The sequence below is a fragment of the Rhipicephalus microplus genome, chromosome 5 (genome assembly GCF_043290135.1).
Source record: "Rhipicephalus microplus isolate Deutch F79 chromosome 5, USDA_Rmic, whole genome shotgun sequence".
Classification (NCBI taxonomy): Eukaryota; Metazoa; Arthropoda; class Arachnida; order Ixodida; family Ixodidae; genus Rhipicephalus; species Rhipicephalus microplus.
Genome location: NC_134704.1, coordinates 8,457,015 through 8,477,476, shown reverse-complemented (window position 1 = coordinate 8,477,476; position 20,462 = coordinate 8,457,015). Strand labels below are relative to the sequence as shown.

The 20,462-nt window shown below is 43.8% G+C and overlaps 1 protein-coding gene across 5 annotated transcripts in view; it reads right to left on the bottom strand.

Moving 5' to 3' along the window:
* The window catches only part of LOC119175049 (cyclin-D-binding Myb-like transcription factor 1), an 83,949-nt gene that overhangs the window by 16,514 nt on the left and 46,973 nt on the right, over positions 1-20,462 (bottom strand). For all 5 annotated transcript variants that reach the window (XM_037426226.2, XM_037426225.2, XM_075894801.1 and 2 more), the window contains exons 9-11: positions 19,579-19,807; positions 17,433-17,501; positions 1,171-1,253 (exon numbers count right to left, since the gene is read on the bottom strand). In XM_037426226.2, the coding sequence (XP_037282123.1) occupies positions 1,171-1,253; positions 17,433-17,501; positions 19,579-19,807 (381 nt within the window). The remainder of the gene's footprint in view (positions 1-1,170; positions 1,254-17,432; positions 17,502-19,578; positions 19,808-20,462) is intronic.

Sequence of the window (20,462 nt, the reverse complement as noted above, 5' to 3'; positions counted from 1 at the left end):
ATACAGTTCGAAGCGAACCGATTGTTAAAAATTAACGAATGAAATGAGACCCAATGACTGTAACATTGGTAAACAACATGCTTTCAGTGACTCTTGCTTAATAAATTGTAGGGGTTACAAGTGGGGAAAAAATTAGCAATGGAGAAAAATTACAGCGCAAATATACAACAAAGGTGTAAATCATAGTACTAAGTTTCAAATCGCACAAAACATAATACAATAAGCATAAACAATTACAGTTGAACCTCCTTATATGAGACATTGCACCAGGGAGAAATATTTTATATGGCAGTAGCACGTATGCATTGTCATATGAACCACTACTTCATTTGTCTCTTACGTCAGTGTCGCTTATAAAGAAGATGGGTTATGCACAAACATTTGAGTGTTATTCTTTTTTTCTTTTTCACTGCACATAAAATGTATTAGAAATGATTCGATTTTGTGTAAGTGTTGGGGTTATTCAGTTTCAAATACCCTTCTAGAGGCTTCGGCATGCCTACCCACTACATGAAAGTGGTAGATCTAAGACACACACAATATCCATTAGAATTACCAAAGAAGGTAAACCTGGTATACTTTTTGCAACGGCCGGACTTGAGGGGAGCCGCATTGTGTGCAAGTGCCGTGTCTCGCCTCTAGTAATAACTGGTGAGAGAGGGGCTAGTTGGTGAATTGTTTACAAAAAAAAGACGATAAGCACAAAAAGGACACAAGCGAGAGAGACGAGACATACATAGCTTTGTCTCTCTTCCTTGTGTGCTGCCCTATTTACATATCGTCTCTTTTTATGAAACTTCCCTCTTGTATGGCCATGCCTCCTCACCCCCCTTTTGAGAACTTCTCCATACCTTCTGGTGCGCTCTACCTCATGAGGCAGTTGCTTCTCTCACAGTGTCCAACATAATCTTGCCAGTTTCCAAAACAGCAAGCTTGCATGACAAAAGCATCTGCATCTTCGACGATTCCTTATAGTGCGTATGAATCATTCCTCCTTGGTTGCAAAGCTCCCCCCAGAACATAATCTTACCAATTTCACTGACATGTCACGTACACTTACGCGTAAAACAGATAAAAGTTGCTGACAGTGCGGCAAAGTCATGTGCAGATACACATGCAGCCAATACTTCGTTTCTTTGCAGTGTGAACGAAACTTTTACAGGGACGTACCTCGAAATGCTAGTTTGCCAGCATTTGGGACGGACCTCTTCAAACTCCACCACTTCCCACGTAACCACTGTGGAGATCGAACACTAGAAAACAAGAAGGCACCACAGTGAATAAATGCTGTCCAAGTTAAGAGACCCCTCACTAGGCCCCATAACGAATTTTAGTTAGACCATGACAGTTGCTGTGTGTCCGATGCCACAGGTATTTTTTCAATCGGTTTGTTACGAGCCGAGAGAACGGGTAATTTCAAGCAGCGTCAAACTATGATGTAAGGAGGTGAGCTTGAAACCCTTGCCGCTTGCTCCGCATTACCGAGCACGAAAACTGCCACATTTCACCGGCACAAGAGTGGCGGTACCATGAGCTAGTGCCGCATTAACATTTACTTGAGCGTGGTAAAACAAATGAGCGTAATGAGTGCTTGAATGCATTAAAACATTACTTTCGTTTCCAGGGTTGGCGACTGCTCAATGTATTAACTGCGGGGCATCGTGGGAACACAAACGCATGCAAAACAGAGGCACACTAGCCCCGCATGTTGCTGCAATTCACCAAAAAAAGTAAAAAAAATACACACATTCCCTTTGTGTGTGTCTATATTTCTGTCAAGTTTTATTCATCTATTCAAGCAATAATTTGCACAAACGACATGTCACGTCAATTATTTTCGCCATGTCACGTGCTACTGTTGGCAACGTCAGAGCACAGCCGTCTATGTAGTGGACCGACGTCACAGCATTACCGTCTACGTAGGGCAATTTCTACGTCTATTTCACGCCCTCATTCTCTGGGCGCAAGCATGTGAGAAGAAGGGCGAGCGGTATTGAGCTTGAAATTAGACCCATTTATGCAGCGGACAATGTTGCAAATTTCGGCATATGTGATCATAAACGCCGCTTTAATGCATGGCACTTATCAGCTCAAAATTATGAAACCTGATGATGGGCCCCACTTTAAAAAGATGCATTCTGAAAAAAAAATATAATCTGCAGCCTAGGATAATGAAATTTTCTGCTGTATAAATAGGCCTAATGCTGACTTTAAATATGTAATTAGTTTTATAGTAATATGCACAGTTTTTTTTCGTGTCATGAGAGTGTGGAGAAGTATAGTTTGTTAGGGACAAACGTTTTGGGCCAAAAATTTGTGATTCTGAGCCATTAATGGCTTATTTTACTCCACATTAGCTGTAGAATGTAGATAACTATCAAGAAAGTACACATAGAACATTCTGATGGGCAAGCAAAATTGTGATGTAAAAATTCTTAGAATTCTCAATTTATACTAATTGCATACTTTAGGTTCGTAATAACTATACAGGTGATATTAGGTTCTAAAGGAGATACTTTTTTGTTTGATTTCATCTCAGCAAGGAGAAAGGGGGTTGCAGAAAAACCCTGCCTTACTGCAGCTTGACTCAGCCTGGCTCCTTGTGTTACAGTCTGACAGTATGCAGCACCGACTATAGGTACATGGCATGCTAACAATAAGCCAAGGAAGGCACTTTGCAAAAGTATAAATACAATAGCATAAGGATGCATAAAGTGAGCTGACTTTTTTTTTTCATCCATAAATGTAGCAACGCTATGCCACTACAGCAATAAAATATGCACTAAACATTTGAGAAAATAATATGTGGCAACGAATAATCACAACCAAATAAGAGAAAGAAAACGTAATGGTCACAACAAACTCTATATAAACAGGCGAAAACATATATATAATTGGTATATGCACAAATATTGATGCTCTGATTTAATTACATGGCGGGATCGAGCGATATGAAATGCGTGAATAAGAAGCGAGGAAACGTGTTGTCCAGGTTTATTACATGTGTATTTAAGGTGTTTAAAATTTCAGCAATACGATAGGATACAGATTGCTGCCCATAGTTAGTATGACAAAAATGTGGTAACCAAAAAACTGCATGTCTTGTGCTATATAAAGTTTCGCGTCGATGTAAGTTAAAAAAATTCATACTAACATTTCCATTTCGCAAGGCATTTCAATACATACAAGCCAGAGCAAATAAGTATATGAACTCAAATAGCATTATTTTGTGTATGTAAAAATATTTAGACATGTGTTCTTTGAAAGCAAGATATCCTACAGCCTGAATGACTTGTTAATTTTAGCTTAGTAATGTTTTGCTTTGATGTTGTACCTCGAACTAGGCGGCAGTAATTTATTGTAGAAAGAAATAGGGAGTTATACACAGTATGTTTCACAATCATGGGCAAAACATGACGGTGTCTTTGTAATAATTAAGTTATTTTGTTTAACTTTGTGCAAAGACAATCAACCTGTTTTTGCTCCAAAGCAAATTTTCGGTTTTTTACCTCAAATTGTTTTCCCTCGTTTGAAATTTTAATTTCTTCATTGTCTAAATACAGCCTTCTTGTCAAATTTAGGGCCTTATGCTTTGGGTAAAACATGATCACGTGTGTTTTTTTAGCATTAATTTTTACATAGTTTCCATCACACCAACTTTTGATGTCCTAGAGTACAGTGTTCGCACAATTTGTGAGTGTGTCTGAATTTGTGCCCCTAAAGAAAAGTGCAGTGTCATGGGCATAAGCAATCCATTTTAAACTTTTAGAGGTCAAAAAAAGATCACTCATGTGAACAACGAAAAGAAGTGGCCCCAGAATACTCCCTTGTGGTACACTATGTGGAATAGGTTTTATTTTTTTGTTTGAGTGATTGTCGTTAACGTACTGACACCTATTATGAAGATACAAAGACAAGAACTTGTTTGCGGGACCATGTATTCGGTGCTGTTCAAGCTTAGCTAAAAGTGTGATATGGTGAACGGTATGAAATGCTTTTGAGGGATCTAAAAATATACCCATGACCAGTTCCTTCGAATCAAGTGCAGTACTTATAAACTCCTCTTGAGTCAATAAAGACAATTGTGTCGGTCTTCCTTCGAGAAAACCATATTGTAATGTCAAGATGAGTGAGTCTTTGTCTAGGAAACCACATAATTGCTTGTGCATAACTTTTTCCAAGCCCTTTGAAAAAGCAGCTAGAATGAAAATAGGCCTAAAATTGTTAAGGTCGTTTTTGTTCCACCCTTTGTGAATTGCAACTACTATATTTACGCACATAATGAACGTATTCGCACAATAAACGCACCCCCAACTTCAGTAGTAAAAACTTGGATTTTTTTTTTCCCTGCGTAATAAATGCACTCCCTACATATGTCCACTGCAGTCCCGAAACCGACACCTAGCGCCTTCTTGCCCGTTGGATCTCTTCCTTTTTTTTATTATTATGCTGACCCCCCTCGGTCACCTCGGCTCTCTCTCTCCCCTCCTTTCACTGCTTCAACGCACCACATCCTTTTTCTTTTTATCTGTGCACGGCACATACCCAGTCACTTTCAAATATCTATGCGCCACAGCGGGTTACGCGAATGACGCCAGTGTAGAGACATCGCAGCTGACAAGCACACAGTAAGCGAAGGTCACGAAACTTCCCGCGCCCCAACTGAAGGTCGCTGCCTGCAAATTCGAAACTTTAAGGCCCTAGCACATGCACACAATTTTACAGCGATCACAGGATTTGCTGTCACTATGGTTGTTGCGAAGGGCCGTTCGTCGCCATCGCGTCGCAGGTTTTGGAAAACCAGAAAAAATCGTGACTACTTCCGCAACATGTTCCCCTATTCTCACTTCGGTTGCAAGCGAGGCGGCAGTCGTATTCTGTTGTTAATCTTGTTATCGGCGATTTGTTTTGATGCTTTGGTGGTAGCTTGCTGCAATGTTGGTTGCTTGCTACAATCTAAACAGCATCGTCGCCGTCATCGTGCGAGGTTGTCACGAAGTTAGCAAAGTGAGTCGTTGCGTCACAGCGCATGCTTCTGGGCGCCCCAAGAGGTTACAGCAGATACCACTGTTGCGGTTAAACGATTGTGAGAAAAGATAGCCGCGAAATGCTTCAATGGCATGCACGAGCGGTGCGAAAACAGCTTGTAGAAGATAGCGTCTTCAACCACCAAAGATGAGTGAAGTGCAACAAAGGAGCTGAGTGACCTAACTTCTTTTTTCATTACCACATTTTTTTGCTCATACCAAAAAAATTTTCATAAAGTTTGTCCTACATAATAAACACACCTCCAACTTTGCTCTGATTTTTCCAGAAAAAAAAAAGTGTGTTCATTACATGAGTAAATACGGAACCTCTGCAATTTGTATTTCCTTTGAAAAGCAGCTCTGTCCTATGCATAAGTTATAAATTTCAGCTAAAATCGGTACCACGTATGTGTATAAAAAATTTAATTGGCCTACTTTACACATCATTAGCATCACGTGACTTTGAATGATTTAGGCTGTGAAACACATTTTTAACTTCATTTTCAGTTGTGGGAAAGAACATTATGTAGTCAGCAAAGTTTGCTGTGTTATGGATCGAGAGAATGCTTATTGTGTTATAATTTCTCGGCTCTCCAACATCTATAAAATGATCATTTAGAATATTTCAGAAAGCTGCCGCGTGCAGTTGTTCACAAGCATGCTGTCAACGTTAGTTATATCAGTTTGTCTAATAAGGTTGTTCAGCCGTTTCCACAACAAGGTATATTTGCTTACCACATCATTAAAATAAGCTTGATAATACTGTTCCCTCACAGTTTTTCGCTTGGCATTGAGCTTATTTCTAAACACTTTGAAAGCCTTAAACTTATCGGTATCTCTACTTTTTACAAATTCCCAGTACATGCGGTTTTTCAAGATTATCTGCTTGTGAAGGTGTAAACAGTTATCCCAGGCCTTTCAGATTTCTTAGATTTTGAGACTATGATCTTGAAAAATGTTTCTGATAGATAGATTTAAAATCTATAATAAATGCTCAATACATGCTATCTGCATCGGTCACGATAAAATATGACTTCAGTCATGATTCTGAACATTAAAAATGAAAACGTTGTAGCCAACTATCTGTGATATTTTGCACAAGCGCACAATTGGTACACCCGCGCTTTCCTTTATTTCCCAAAGAAATAAAAGCAAAAATATGAAGGTGGTCCCTAATATCGCACAGAAGGATTTGATTTGAAACTACTTCACAGGGCTCAATAATCACAGGGCTTATTAACAACTCCACAGGTTGGCTCATTAATAACACTGACAAAAACACAAGATCTTAGGATTGACTGAAAACCACTACTAATAGTGCAAATAGACAACGTGTCTATGTTCAGGTCACCACTGAGAAACAATACATATTTATTTTGTGATACAAATTCCATTATTTTCTTCGATCGATATGTGGGGTTTAACGTCCAAAAACCACCATATGATTATGAGAGACGCCGTAGTGGAGGGCTCCGGAAATTTCGACCACCTGGGGTTCTTTAACGTGCACCCAAATCTGAGCACACAAGCCTACATCATTTCCGCCTCCATCGTAAATGCAGCCCCCCAGCCGGGATTCGATCCCGCGACCTGCGGGTCAGCAGACGAGTACCTTAGCCACTAGACCACTGCGGCGGGGCTATTTTCTTTAAAAAATGAAGCAATAGTTGACATTGAGCATTTGAAGGATGGTAGAACACAGAAATATTCTCTGGGCCATTTTGTGCTGTTAATATCTGATAATTATCGGTTGAAATAGTGAATTCCTCTAGAGTTTGCACTTCGTGAGCACGACTAACCAGCAGTAACACGCCACCATCCACCGTTATGGATGGTAGAATATGAATGTTTGATAACCAATACACGTAAATGAAACGTTATGTTGTGTATACCAAATTTCTGAGAGCATTATTGCATTAATGTAAACAGCAGGAGAATCAATGAGCGCATCTGTAGCATCTTGTTTATTTTCCAACGATCGTGCATTCGGATGAAGGTAGGCTAAGCAGTTTTTATTTCGCAATGTTCTTAGGTTTGCTGCTGCATCAGCTATCTTGGCACATAAATAAAATGGGATTTATGCATATGATTGCAAAAAGCAGCGCACTGAAAAGTTTATCATGGCTCTTCACTATCGTTTGTCATGAGCTCTACGTCATCGGTATTAAAGAGCTGGACCACAAGATCTTCAATCATGCCATGGCCCCTTAAAGGGACTTTAATGTCAAATAACAATTTACGTCAGAGCAAAAGCTCAATGTATAACAACATCTAAAACGACAATATTATCAACAGTGCCCTACTTATCGATAAATTAGAAAAATGCACAAAAACACATGCGCCACAGTAGGAAATTCTCAAAATGATCCCGATGACATCAGACAGACCGCCTACAATTAATCACTAGTGATCGATCTAGCTGTACTAAATAAAGAACCTTCCGTGCATTAAGAGACGCAATAAAACGCTGCCTGTTCGTTTCTGTTTGATTCATAGAAAGAAAGAACCGCTGGACCTTACTATGGAGAATGGTGCGAGTGGTTCAAAAATTCAATTATTGTGTAGTTACACTGGACAGGTGGTGCCATCTAGCGGAGCGCAGTTGAATAAAAAAACGTCTGCTGTCTCGGAGCCAATGGTTGGAAATTGATCAATGATCGTGTTTGCTGCTGTGGCTCCCGCTGCTTTCGGTCTGCTGCTACTAGCGCAGTAAAGCCGGGCAACGTTGTGCACGGCAACAGTGACTTGAGTCGGTATGGTTAGTTCACTTTTTTAGGCGGGTAATTTGAAGTGCACTAACCCGATGCGGACTATTAAAACGTGATTTTATTTCAAAATAGGCCTTTCCTTGGCACAAAAGTAACACTACGAGGTTTCTGTACCGCTATTTCAACAATCAACATCGACTTAGTAGTTGCCTTTAGTGTCCCTTTAACATGTGAAGGGTGCACTAAATTCACATGTTAAGGGACAACCCACCGATTCGTGGTTTTCAGAAAAAATAGTAAAGTGTCTATTATGCCTATACATATATGAAAAATAGACTTTAAAAGAATTATTCAGTGCAAAAAAGCTTAGAAGTGACTGGCCATAAACCTCAAATACCGCTATTTTGCCATGGTGTATGTGACGTCATGTCAAGTGCCAAGCTGAAGAAACTAAAATATCTCGATTTTACGAGCAGCTCACCATGGAACAATGTCGTTCTCCGAAGGCAGACGCTCACCCAGCAAGCTACTCGTTATGTCACGGCTCGCGAGTGCACCCCAACTTTTAAGCTGCTGACTTGTTTATAGGTTATTCAATAATTAAGTGCTCGACCAAATGTATTGTAATATTGCCAGTGTACTTGTGAACGCACAAAGATTAAGCCCAAGGGACTGATTATGATAGAAAATTGTGTGAGAAGGCCCCTTAATAGCAAGTTTCAGGAAATTTCGTTGTGCTAATGTCGCCAAAACGCGACGAATGCACTTCGCAATTCGTGACTTCACACGTGAAAATTTCGACACAAAATTTTATAACTTGGATTTTGATATTCTGCTCTGTCAATGAACTTATGTTGACAAAATTAACGACGTAAGAGTTTTCAAAGATAGATCAAAACCTAATCATTGTTTTACTTTAGTGTCCCTTTTATCACCGCACCCCATGTTGAATGCAACGCTTGTGGAAAAAGAACACAATTCAGTTTGAAATCTGAACTCTTTTTGCAGTGCACAGCTATGTAACTTTCGGCAGACATGATCATGATCAAGCGTTCATCTGGACATTTTAAAATGGCCACAAGAAGATGAACAAATAGTAAATTAAAAGTTGAAAACAAATTCTAAGCAAATAAAGATGCTGTTAAATAATTTCAGGCAGAATAGTAAGTAGTTCTAAAAGTATGTATGACATGCTTAAAAAAAAACGAGCGGTTTTGTCGTGACCCAGCTAATTTTTACAATACCTTTAGGAATTAGAACTAGGTGATTGCAAATCTCACTTTTTGGTCCGAAGTGGAAGCAAATTTGAATGGGGGCAGGTCTTGTGCAGTAATAGGGTGCAAGCTTTTTAATATGTCACAGTTTAAATCTGCTATACTTAGCACACATAACTACATTGAACATGTGGCCTGCCAAAGGGGTCTAGTGATTATAGTGCTCAACTGCTGACAGCAGCGGAATTTTCGATAGAGGCGAAAATGATCGAGGCCCGTGTACTTCGATTTACGAGCACCTCACAAGAACCTCGGGTGGATGAAATTTCCGGAGCCCTCCAGTATGGCATCCCTTGTAATCATACAGTGGTTTGTAACTGAAAAATTACAGTCGAGCACCTTTATAAGAGACACTGATATAAGAGACCAATGGATATAAGAGACACCAGTGTGGCTATAGCAAAATACGGGTGAATAAGAAACTGCATATGAACTACCCTGCTTATGAGAGACATCTCATATCAAGACCAAAAAAGTTTATTTCCAACTATTGTTGGGGGTCGCCCCAGGTTAAAAACAGCGAAAAATGCAGCTTCAAAGTGCCTGGGTACACAAGGCAGTGTTGAAATACAGTTCTGTCTACGCAACGAAAATATATACATTTCAAACATGCAAAAGCAAATGTAATTCATGTAAAAGACAACTGCTGCCCAGAATATGCCTTTTATAAAGGGGTTTAACTGTATACTATTACCTTCACGTGAGGCTTCAAGGCAACGCTGCAGTAAAACCACCTTTTCAGGTGGGTCACATGTGGCTTAATATTACTTCATTAGTTAATTTTGAATGCTTCGGAATTTCAAACAATTCAGATTAGTGTTGAACCGAATTCGACTACTGAAGTATTCATTCTGTGAAGAAGGAAGAGCATCGTTGGCAAGCAACGTCGCCACCGCTTGGGTACTGGGTGCTGGGCTTGGCTCGCTCGGCTCGTGCTGATCATCGCCGGCATCTGCTTGACCGTTGCTCTTGCACGATCGTGTTTCTTCGTAGGACCACCGTCGCAACAGTCGTCAATAAACCCTTTTTCAATTGGTGGAGGGTGCTGACATTCCCCGCCGCCTGAACCTGGGTGCTGCCATTCGCCGTCGCCTGAACCTGGAGCTGCGCAACCGAACGCTACCTCCCATCATGGCTACCAACAACGCGCAACCTGGCTCTCCCACTCCATCCCCCAGCAACCCCGGCGTTCTTCGTTTGCGAGAGCCCAAGGTCTTTAGCGGAGCTGATGAGACCGACGTGGAAGACTGGTTCGCTAACTACGAACTGGTGAGCGCAAACAACAAGTGGGATGACGCGGACAAATTGACTAACGTCATCTTTTACCTCACTGACGTGGCCGAAATGTGGTATAACAACCACAAAAACGACATCACGACGTGGTCCATCTTTAAAACCTTGTTTGCTGACGTTTTTGGCTGACCCGCAGTCCGCAAGTCCAGAGCCGAACAACACTTGCGGACTCGCGCACTAAAGCCAACGGAATCTTTCACCAGCTACATCGAAGACATTATTGCTCTTTGCAACCGTGTGAACGCCACCATGCCCGAGTCGGAGAAGATTCAACACATCCTCAAAGGGATAAATGACGGTGCATATCAGCTGCTCCTGGCCCGTAATCCTGCCACCGTTGCGGAACTTGTCACTTTGTGTCAAAGTTTCGACGAGTTGAGGAAGCAGCGCGCCCTGACTCGGCCATTTTCCTCACACGCCGACTCGCTCTCCAGTCTCACTTCTGTTCCCGACCACTCACCAACCCTGCAAGAGATTAAAGACTTTGTGTGTGAAGAAGTAGCTCGGCAACTGTCGTTGATTCCCTTCACGCAGCCACCGCCGTCCTCTCGTCTGCCCTCACCACTCCGTGACGTTATTGCCGAAGAGGTAGCTCAGGCTGTTCCCGTCGCTGCCCACCAGCAGCCTGTGGCCATGCCTGTTGCCCATGCGCCGGCTATGCAGCCCGTGGCCGCGCCTCTTACGTATGCCCAGGTGGTACGTAGCAGACCCCGCCAGCAGCATTTGCCACCCATGTCTTCAGTCGCTCCCCACTCCACCCCATTTTCGACACCTTGGGCCGCACCACGAGTCAGCCGTGTCTCTGCTGCAGAACGTCACGTCATCAACGACCAGGTCGAAGAGATGCTACGCCGTCGCGTTATTCGACCATCGCACAGTCCTTGGGCATCTCCTGTCGTTCTAGTTCGAAAGAAAGATGGATCGATTCGATTTTGCGTCGACTACCCGCGATTAAACAAGGTGACGCGGAAAGACGTCTATCCATTACCGCGCATAGATGACGCCCTTGACAGCCTCCAAGGAGCCGAATTCTTCTCCTCCTTAGACTTACGATCTGGATACTGGCAGGTTCCTATGGCAGAACCTGATCGCCAGAAAACTGCGTTTACACCAGATGGCCTGTACGAATTTAACGTAATGCCATTTGGTCTTTGTAATGCTCCTGCCACGTTTGAACGGCTCATGGACAACACACTGCATGGACTGAAGTGGTCTGTGTGTCTATGCTACCTCGACGACATTGTCGTTTTCTCTGCCGATTTTCCTACGCATCTGCTTCGGCTCCAACTGGTTCTGACGTGTTTAACCACCGCTGGGCTCCAACTGAACCTTAAAAAGTGCCGCTTCGCCGCGCGAGAGCTGTCCATCTTAGGGCACATCGTCTCCAAGCATGGTGTTCGACCCGACCCTGCAAAACTGCGAGCAGTCGCTGAGTTCCCGAAACCTACTACACTGAAAGAATTACGCAGTTTTGTCGGACTATGCTCGTACTTCCGGCGCTTCGTGCGAAATTTTGCATCGATCATGTCACCACTGACCAACCTCCTACGCGGTGATGCAGACCTTTCATCCTGGTCTTCTGACTGCGACGTCGCGTTTGCCACGCTCCGTAATCTGCTAACATCTCCTCCAATTCTTCGGCATTTCGACCCAACAGCTGCAACGGAAGTTCACACAGACGCTAGTGGGGTTGGTCTAGGCGCCGTCCTCGCCCAATGCAAGCCGGGCTACTCCGAATACGTCGTCGCTTATGCGAGTCGCACACTTACTAAAGCTGAGGCCAATTACAGCGTCACTGAAAAAGAGTGCTTGGCGCTAGTGTGGGCGCTTCGCAAGTTCCGCCCTTATTTGTACGGTCGCCCATTCGACCTGGTAACGGACCACCATGCACTTTGTTGGCTCGCCACATTGAAAGACCCTTCTGGCCGCCTAGCTCGGTGGGCACTGCAAATCCAGGAGTACGACATTCGTGTCATCTATCGCAGCGGACGCAAGCATTCTGACGCCGACGCCCTGTCGCGTTCGCCTTTACCTCCCGACTCGGCCTGCGGAACCACTGGTGCCAACTCCGTCGCATCTCTCGACCTCGACTCCTTTACCAGTGAACAACACAAGGACCCGTGGATCGCTTCTCTTTTTAACTGTCTTTCTGGATCGTCAACCACTACGGTACCACGATCTCTCCGACGTCAAGCTGCTCATTTCGCCATTCGTGATCGGCTACTACACCGACGCAACTACGCCCCCGAAGGTCGTAAGTGGCTCTTGGTTGTCCCGCGCAGCTTGCGATCACAAATCTGCGCCTCCTTTCACGACGATCCCCAATGTGGTCATGCCGGAGTTTTCAAAACTTACGAACGCATTCATCATCGCTTCTGCTGGCGCGGAATGTATAATTTCGTTCGAAAATTCGTTATGGGCTGTCCTGACTGTCAACGTCGCAAATCACCGCCTTTCCACTCGTCCGGTGCGCTTCAACCGCTTCCGTGCCCTGCCAAACCTTTCGATCGGATCGGAATTGATCTCTATGGCCCTCTACCGACAACATCAGATGAAAATCGGTGGATTATAGTCGCTGTGGACCATTTAACACGCTACGCTGAGACCGCCGCCCTTCCAAGTGCCACTGCGCGGGATGTAGCATCCTTCATCCTTCATCGCTTCATATTACGACATGGTGCACCTCGAGAACTACTAAGCGACCGAGGTCGAGCCTTCCTATCAGAAGTCGTCACGTCTCTGCTTTCTGAATGCCATGTTGTTCATCGCAAGACCACGGCATACCACTCGCAGACTAACGGGCTCACGGAAAGATTTAACCGCACCCTTGGCGATATGCTCGCCATGTATGTGACATCCAATCATACTAACTGGGATCGCATTCTTCCATTCATTACGTTCGCATATAACACCGCGGCACAGTCTACCACTGGATTTTCACCTTTCTTTCTTCTTTATGGACGCGAACCATCCCACACCATCGATACTCTCCTTCCATACCGTCCTGACGCATCCGAATGCCCATCTGTGTCCGAAGCTGCCCGAAATGCGGAAGAGTGCCGTGAACTCGCACGCACCTTTACGTCTCGAGAACAACAGCGCCAGAAAGAAAACAACGTCGACTCTTCACAAAGCCCCAGCTATTCCCCGGGATCACTTGTATGGCTGGCTGTTCCTTACCAAACCCCCGGCATTTCCTCAAAACTCGTTCCAAAGTACGAGGGCCCATACCGCGTTTTGGAGCAAACCTCGCCGGTGAATTTTCTCATCGAGCCACTTTCCCCATCTGACGACATGCGCCGGCGTGGACGTGACATCGTCCACGTCGCCCGCCTTAAGCCATATTATAGTCCTCTGCCTCCAGACTCTTAGGTCGCCAGGATGGCTCTTTTTCGGCGGGGGCAAATTGTGAAGAAGAAAGAGCATCGTTGGCAAGCAACATCGCCACCGCTTGGGTACTGGGTGCTGGGCTTGGCTCGCTCGGCTCGTGCTGATCATCGCCGGCATCTGCTTGACCGTTGCTCTTGCACGATCGTGTTTCTTCGTAGGACCACCGTCGCAACAGTCGTCAATAAACCCTTTTTCAATTCGAATATTCGAGTCGCTCAAATATTCACTCATCCTTAGGCCAGACTTAGTCTTTAAAGGGGCATTACTATCCATATTTTTTTAATTCTGCACTCACGCGAGGGGAGCTTGTGTGGTAAGGCCCATTTACACAAAAGTTATGTAGTGCAGAACTTTCATGAGCAATATCTTAGTTCAATTAGACTCACTCAAACACGCTCTACATACTATAATAACATTTGTTCGAATTGGTTTAAAACATCCATTTTTGTTTTACTGGATAAGTTATTTATTCCACGTTATTGCTATAAGCCGATTTGTTTTACTACTCTCACAGTTCAATGATAAATCTTGCTCCAAACCATACAAAACCTATTTAACATTCTGACAACTACACATAATATTAAAACAATAATTTCATGTTTGAAATCAGCACACAAAGGTACATAACCTGTGAAAGTTTCATAAAAATTTGCTTTAAAAAATGTTTTTCCGAAACAGGGTCTTCCTTTAGGGCCAGTAAAAAGGCTCCTACTTTTTTTTTACACGCACCATACAAGCTCAGCAATTCATAGATTGGACCGCGCAACGATCACATTTTCTGAATATTACACCGCTGCACACCGCGCAGAGCCTCTATTTCGAAAAACAATTCCCGCACATATTTCCTACGCCTGACCGACCCCCTTGCACGCACAGTGACGTCTACTCGGCGATCGGCGACGTGATGTAGCACGCAGCTCGCCGATTGGTCTAAATCAGGTGTGAAAAAACATCAGTGAAGTCAACGTCAGTTCTTGTTCCCACCCACAGCTATGATACTGCCCCTTATTTCTTGGTACTGCGGTGAAAGAACCAGCCTCGCAGTTCCACTCTTCGTGTCCACTCTTCGCTCAACTACAGTGCCTGTGCGCACGTACGAATGTACTTCGCCCTTGACATGAGCCACACGGGTAAAAAGCGTTGCTCTGCCGTCGGCTGCAAATCGAGCAGCTGGGCAGCGGAGAAGCATCGTCACCGGGTGCCTCACGATAGGGCACTGCGCGCTGCATGGCTGAAGCAAATCGGCCATCCAACGACGTACGCCGGGGACCTGATCGTTTGTGCTCAACACTTCACACCTGATGCTAACACGGCTGACCCGCGGCTGGTGCGGCAAATGGTAAACAAGCAACCATGCTTCACAGCAAGCGGAAGTGCGCTGCGACTGATAGAGTTCACCGATGACGTCAATCGCGGACGTGGTGTCATGCTGCCGAAGTGGATGGAGTCACGACGATGGGTTACGCCTTCCCCTTCATGGAAGGGAGAAGAGGACCAGGCTGTGCGAAAATTTGAAACCAGCTTAGACCAATGTTCTAACCCCCGTAACTTTCTTAATATAGCACATATTCGCAAAATTCTTGCGGCAGCATGTTTGCAAAAAAAAACTGCACATATATCTCTTTTTAAAAATTTTTTGACCTCAGGGCTGTTTACTGGCCCTTTAAATCTATGACCGCTTGGAGATCAATCTAATTAATTTTTACCGCTTACGAGTTACGTAGGCCCTAGGAAACGCTATCAAATATATGATGTCACATCGTTTGTTACGGGAATGTCAAGGTGGCTTCGGCAGCCGCATTTTCTCTTTGTGCATTTTCTCGCTTACCAAGTCTACCTCTGCAGCAAGCCTGGAGATTTTGGTCTTGTAAAAGAGTAATCTACTAATAATAGGGAAATTGTGTTTCTCCCTAGCGTCACTCAGCAAAAAGAGGCTCTTCACTCGCTGCTCCATGGGATGCGAAAGGACTACGGCACTCTAGTACAGCTGGCATACAAAAAATTACCGTATTTACTCGATTCTACCGCGCCCTCGATTGTAACGCGCACCCGATTTCCACCGCGAAAAAAAAAAAAAAAAACGTAAGACATCGATTGCAACGCGCACCCATTTTTCTCGCTGGCCCGCACGATCACACCACTCGAAAAAACGACTCCTTTCGTGAGCGTCTTCCATTTAAATATGAGGTACGGGCGAAGCTTGTGCTCATCTGACGTGTAACAGAGCATTGCCGTCACTGTAGTTTTACCGTGGACCGATGTCAGCACATGAACTTGCTTCGTCCCCTTCTTCTCGACGGTTGTGGTGCCAGGCATGTCGAAGTAAAGAGGTGTCTGATCGGCATTCCCGATTTGCCCAAGCAGGTAGCCGTTGTTGCGCCGCAAGTTTAGGACGAACCTCTGAAAACTGTGAAGCTTTTCATCGTATTCCTCCGCAAAACTTTTCGCATATGCATGTTCTCCTTCGGAGGAAAAAGCCTTTCCTCTTCATAAAGTTAGTTATCCAGCACCTGCTCGCTTTAAACTGGCTCCGCATTAGACTTTTTTCTAAGACTAATTGCATAGCCCGCACTTGGAGCAGTTCTGTCGTCACGGGCCGCTGTGCCGCTCGCTGCGCAAGCACATACTCGCCGAGCAGCTCCTTAATTTGCGGAAACCGACCCTGCTGTGGTCCACTGAAGCCTTTGCGAGAAGCTTTGCTGTCGACAATCTTCTGCTTTTGTTTCCGCCGGTCCCGCACGCACGTTTCGGGAACTCCGAACGACCGCGATGCGGCCCGATTTCCGTCCGTTTCTGCACACGCGATGACTTTTCTTTTAAAAGCGGCATCGTGGTGCACTCGAGTTTTCGGAGTCAACCCTTCCATGCCGTCGATGCTAATGCACTACTAGATAACGAACTGCTCAGCACACGTACGAAGTGCCGCACATGGGAAACACAGGCAGAAATGGCCGATGCGTCATGCCGACGCACGTAGGGGGCGGCCATTTTGGATTTGCCGATGGCAATAGATTGACCGTAATTTTTTTGTTCGTACTCGATTCTAACGCGCATGCGATTTATGAACCCGCTTAACCGGAAAAAAGGTGCGCGTTAGATTCGAGTAATTACGGAGGTTATGCCATACCGACACACCGTGGTGTGTGCGTAGCGTGATTCTCTGGCTGCAGTATTTGAGAACGCAGAGAAGGAATGTGACTGGTGAGGGCTAGACAGGGCAAGTGGCAAGGGTGTGCGGCTTTCCTACATCATGGTTGTGGTTGTGTGCCATTTCAAAATAATTTTGACCTCATCTTGTAACAGATCAATAACGTTCTAACATTGCTATATGGTCTCATGAAGGGTCCATCAAGGTTTTAGTGCTATCACCTCGTGAAATTATGAAACAAACGGCATCCACTATGGCCCACTTAACTGTTCAATAAAAATGGAGAATCGCAGAGCATTTGTTTATTTATACTAGTTACATACAACATCATAATTGGTTATAAAAGAAAGATACCAAAAACGACAATAAAAGCGTATAAAGCAAAAACAGGTAACGAAAAGGCTAAAAAAACAGTCATTAGTGTTAGTGAGAATAAAACCATATAATAACAATCTATGGAGCCAAGTTTATATACATGGATAATGTTTCTGGCTAAAAAAATGGCATCTATGAGATCAAAGCATTAAATTTTTTGACACCACATAAGTGAACGAATGTCTCATGAGAGCAATATGACCAGAAGACATGTTACCTGGTCCAGTCCTTTGCAAACTCCACCCAGTCAATCATGCTCTCCTCGGAAACTTGCAGTGCATACACCCTGCCATAAAAAGAATGTCTTACGGAGCTCATTCACAAAAGAGTGCCCACATAGACAGAACATATTACCACATCAAATATTCTACGAGCAAGCAAAGGCTTGAGCTCTTTGCAGCCGAGTTGTATTCCTTACAGAAGACTAGTGCCAATAGTGCTGGCATGAACAAAGTTACGAAGTCACAATTTACATGAGAATAGTAACTTGTACTGAAACTTTCACTCATACTAGTAAATAAAAACATGCACCATGAACTCATAATACCAACTGGAGTGAGAAAAGATAGATACAAAACCATAGCTGAAAAAGAAAACAGTATATGACCTTGCACACACATGCATACACGTGATTCATGTGATGTGTGCACCACACGAAAAATTTGTTAAGCCGAGATAATAACTACCGCTGCCCACCAAAAACAGAAAATTATGCAAATTCAATGCAACGTTACAAAGACTTGTATAAAGAGTCTCCAGGCAAGTCCCCAGAGGTAAGTATAAGAGGTATGAAGTTGACTAGTGGATGCTCCACCTGGATTGATCACTTTCAGAAATGTTAATTTTGCATGGATGCTTAATCATTAAGCAAGTGAACAAAATTCCTGCCGCTCCAGCAAGTTATTCCATCAATAGCCCCATTTCTTCATGTGATATGAGTTAGTTAGTTAGTTAGTTAGTTTAGCAATGCAAAAATTACATAAGGCCCCCGTCACAGAACGGTGAAACAGTACCGCTAGTGAATGCAGCATAGACATCTAAACGCTATTAAGCATGGAATGCTCTTAGATCCTGTTTAAGACCTTCAAGTGACCTTGTGCCAGAAAGCCAGAGCTGTTATATGGGCACTCAAAAGAGATCGTCTTGGAGCCTACCTAAGAAAAAAATTAAAGCCATTTCATGCTGTGAAGAGGCAGGCCAGAACAGCTGCTGGGTCTCTGCTCTTGTCTTGTTCTTCATAAGCGTGCTGCTCATCAGGTGTTCTAAGAATGTGCAGTCGAACCATACTTTTAATGCATGACTGCACCAGCCTTCTCAGTACGCAGGAAAACCAGTACGAAAGGCATATCGGTTCAGTGACGCTTTCTGCGTGGTTTTCATGCATGAGGACAGATGTGGATGGATGCCACCAAATAATGAAGGTGTGCCATTTACAGTTTTGCAGTCACAATGTGGTCTCTAGCCCCGAACCCTTCGTACAGAGCCCCTTTACATATGTTAGCCCCTGCCCCAATAAGTGACGAAAAATATACCCACTTCAAACTTGTGAAAATGACCATCAATGTTTCCATCATGTAGTTAACAAGGCAACAGCAGATGAGAAGTTTTTTCGAGGCCTACGGGCAAGCACTTCACTGATGGTGTTGGTAACCACAAACTGAGACACCCATACACTGCGAAATTCATCAAACGTGCCTTTATAATTTTTTTCAGCCCCCCCCCCCTTCTTGGCTCATTCTTTTTATGTAAGGAGGGTGGGATCTGGCAGACGAAGCTTAGCTTTCGAACCTTGCTAATATGATGGTGCAAGGCGGCAGGAAAGGCAAGTGATGCTTCTGTGAATTCCGGTTGTTATCCGATTTTGAGCTCTCTTCAAATCGTCTACACCGATTAAATTACTTTTTCAGACACAGAACAATTTTAGCCATTTGTGCTTGGACAGTGTATAGTGCAGATCAAAGTCAGCATAGATAAAAGTATTGAACAGGACCATAAGGGCAGTTTGATGATACCCTTCTACCCTATAATTTTTTATGATTTTTGTGTGATATTTGTGGAGCCGCACAATAAAGCTGAGTGAACATATTCCCTTAATCCAAAGATAGGTCTTCTACAGCCTCATCCTTTAGGTACGCTTACAGTAGGCACTGTGAAAATTTCAAGCAGCAACTTGATTCTTGTTGCGTAATGATCGCACCCCCAAATCTTAGATTTTTTTTTCTCTCACTAAGCCGAAAAATACAGTAAGCTCAAAGGCAATCTTGAGCAAATGTTGGTTTACTACACGATGATGTGGAGTTGTTTTAAAGTCTGCTGAATGTTACTTTAGCTGGCTTGGAGGCTCAACCAAGCTGCCGCCTTACGTTCTGATGAGTGTGAGGTCATCCTCGCGGGTCCAGTTGGTGCCGCCAGCCTCCTTCCAGTTGAGATAGTTGAGCCACTTTGTCCGACACTGCTTCTCTGAACGGCTGCCTACACGCTCTGCCACAGCAGTCCATGACAAACCACCGCTCACCATCTCTCCAGGCAACGCTCCACTGAGGTCATACACAGCCTCGGCCAGTCGCCGTTCTTCTGCAGTTACCCACACCCCTGCAAAAAAAAAAAGAAAGCTTTATTCAGGGTGAGTAATCAGGGTGGGTGTGCCTCGAGTGATCGCACTCAACAGCTCACAAAAAGTTGAACTGAAATCAGAAGTTCAACAGAAACCCTTCTGGTTGAAATAAAACATAATGAAGGAAAGGTAGTACGCCAACAAAATAAAAGAAACAAACACAGTTTTTTTTTTATCTTTTATTTGGTCAGCATACTTCCTTTCCTTCATCACTTCACTGAAGGTTACACAGCCAAGAAGCTTTTGGCTTCAAAACCATCAAGACTTGAAATGTGCTAGCTAGTAGGGCCCACGAAACCACGCAAAATTCAAAACATACCTTAAGAATTGCCGCCTTAAAAAGAACCAATGAGCCACTTTTCTACCCCATTAGCAACTGTTTGGTTTCCTTACTGCCCTTTAACTCTTTTGAATACCACGCAAAAATGGTTATTTTTCATATGTCGCGGGAAAACAGCGTTTGCCAATTTGAAAAATACTCTAGCATGCATTGCAGCATGCCAAATTTCGCACAATGAAATAGCCTTTCCAAAATATACGTTGTGGAGCAACACAAATCTTTTGAAATAAATAAAAATGAGAAAAGTGTGTGATTTGTGGTTGCCAGCGAGTAAACAGTGCAATAAAAAACTA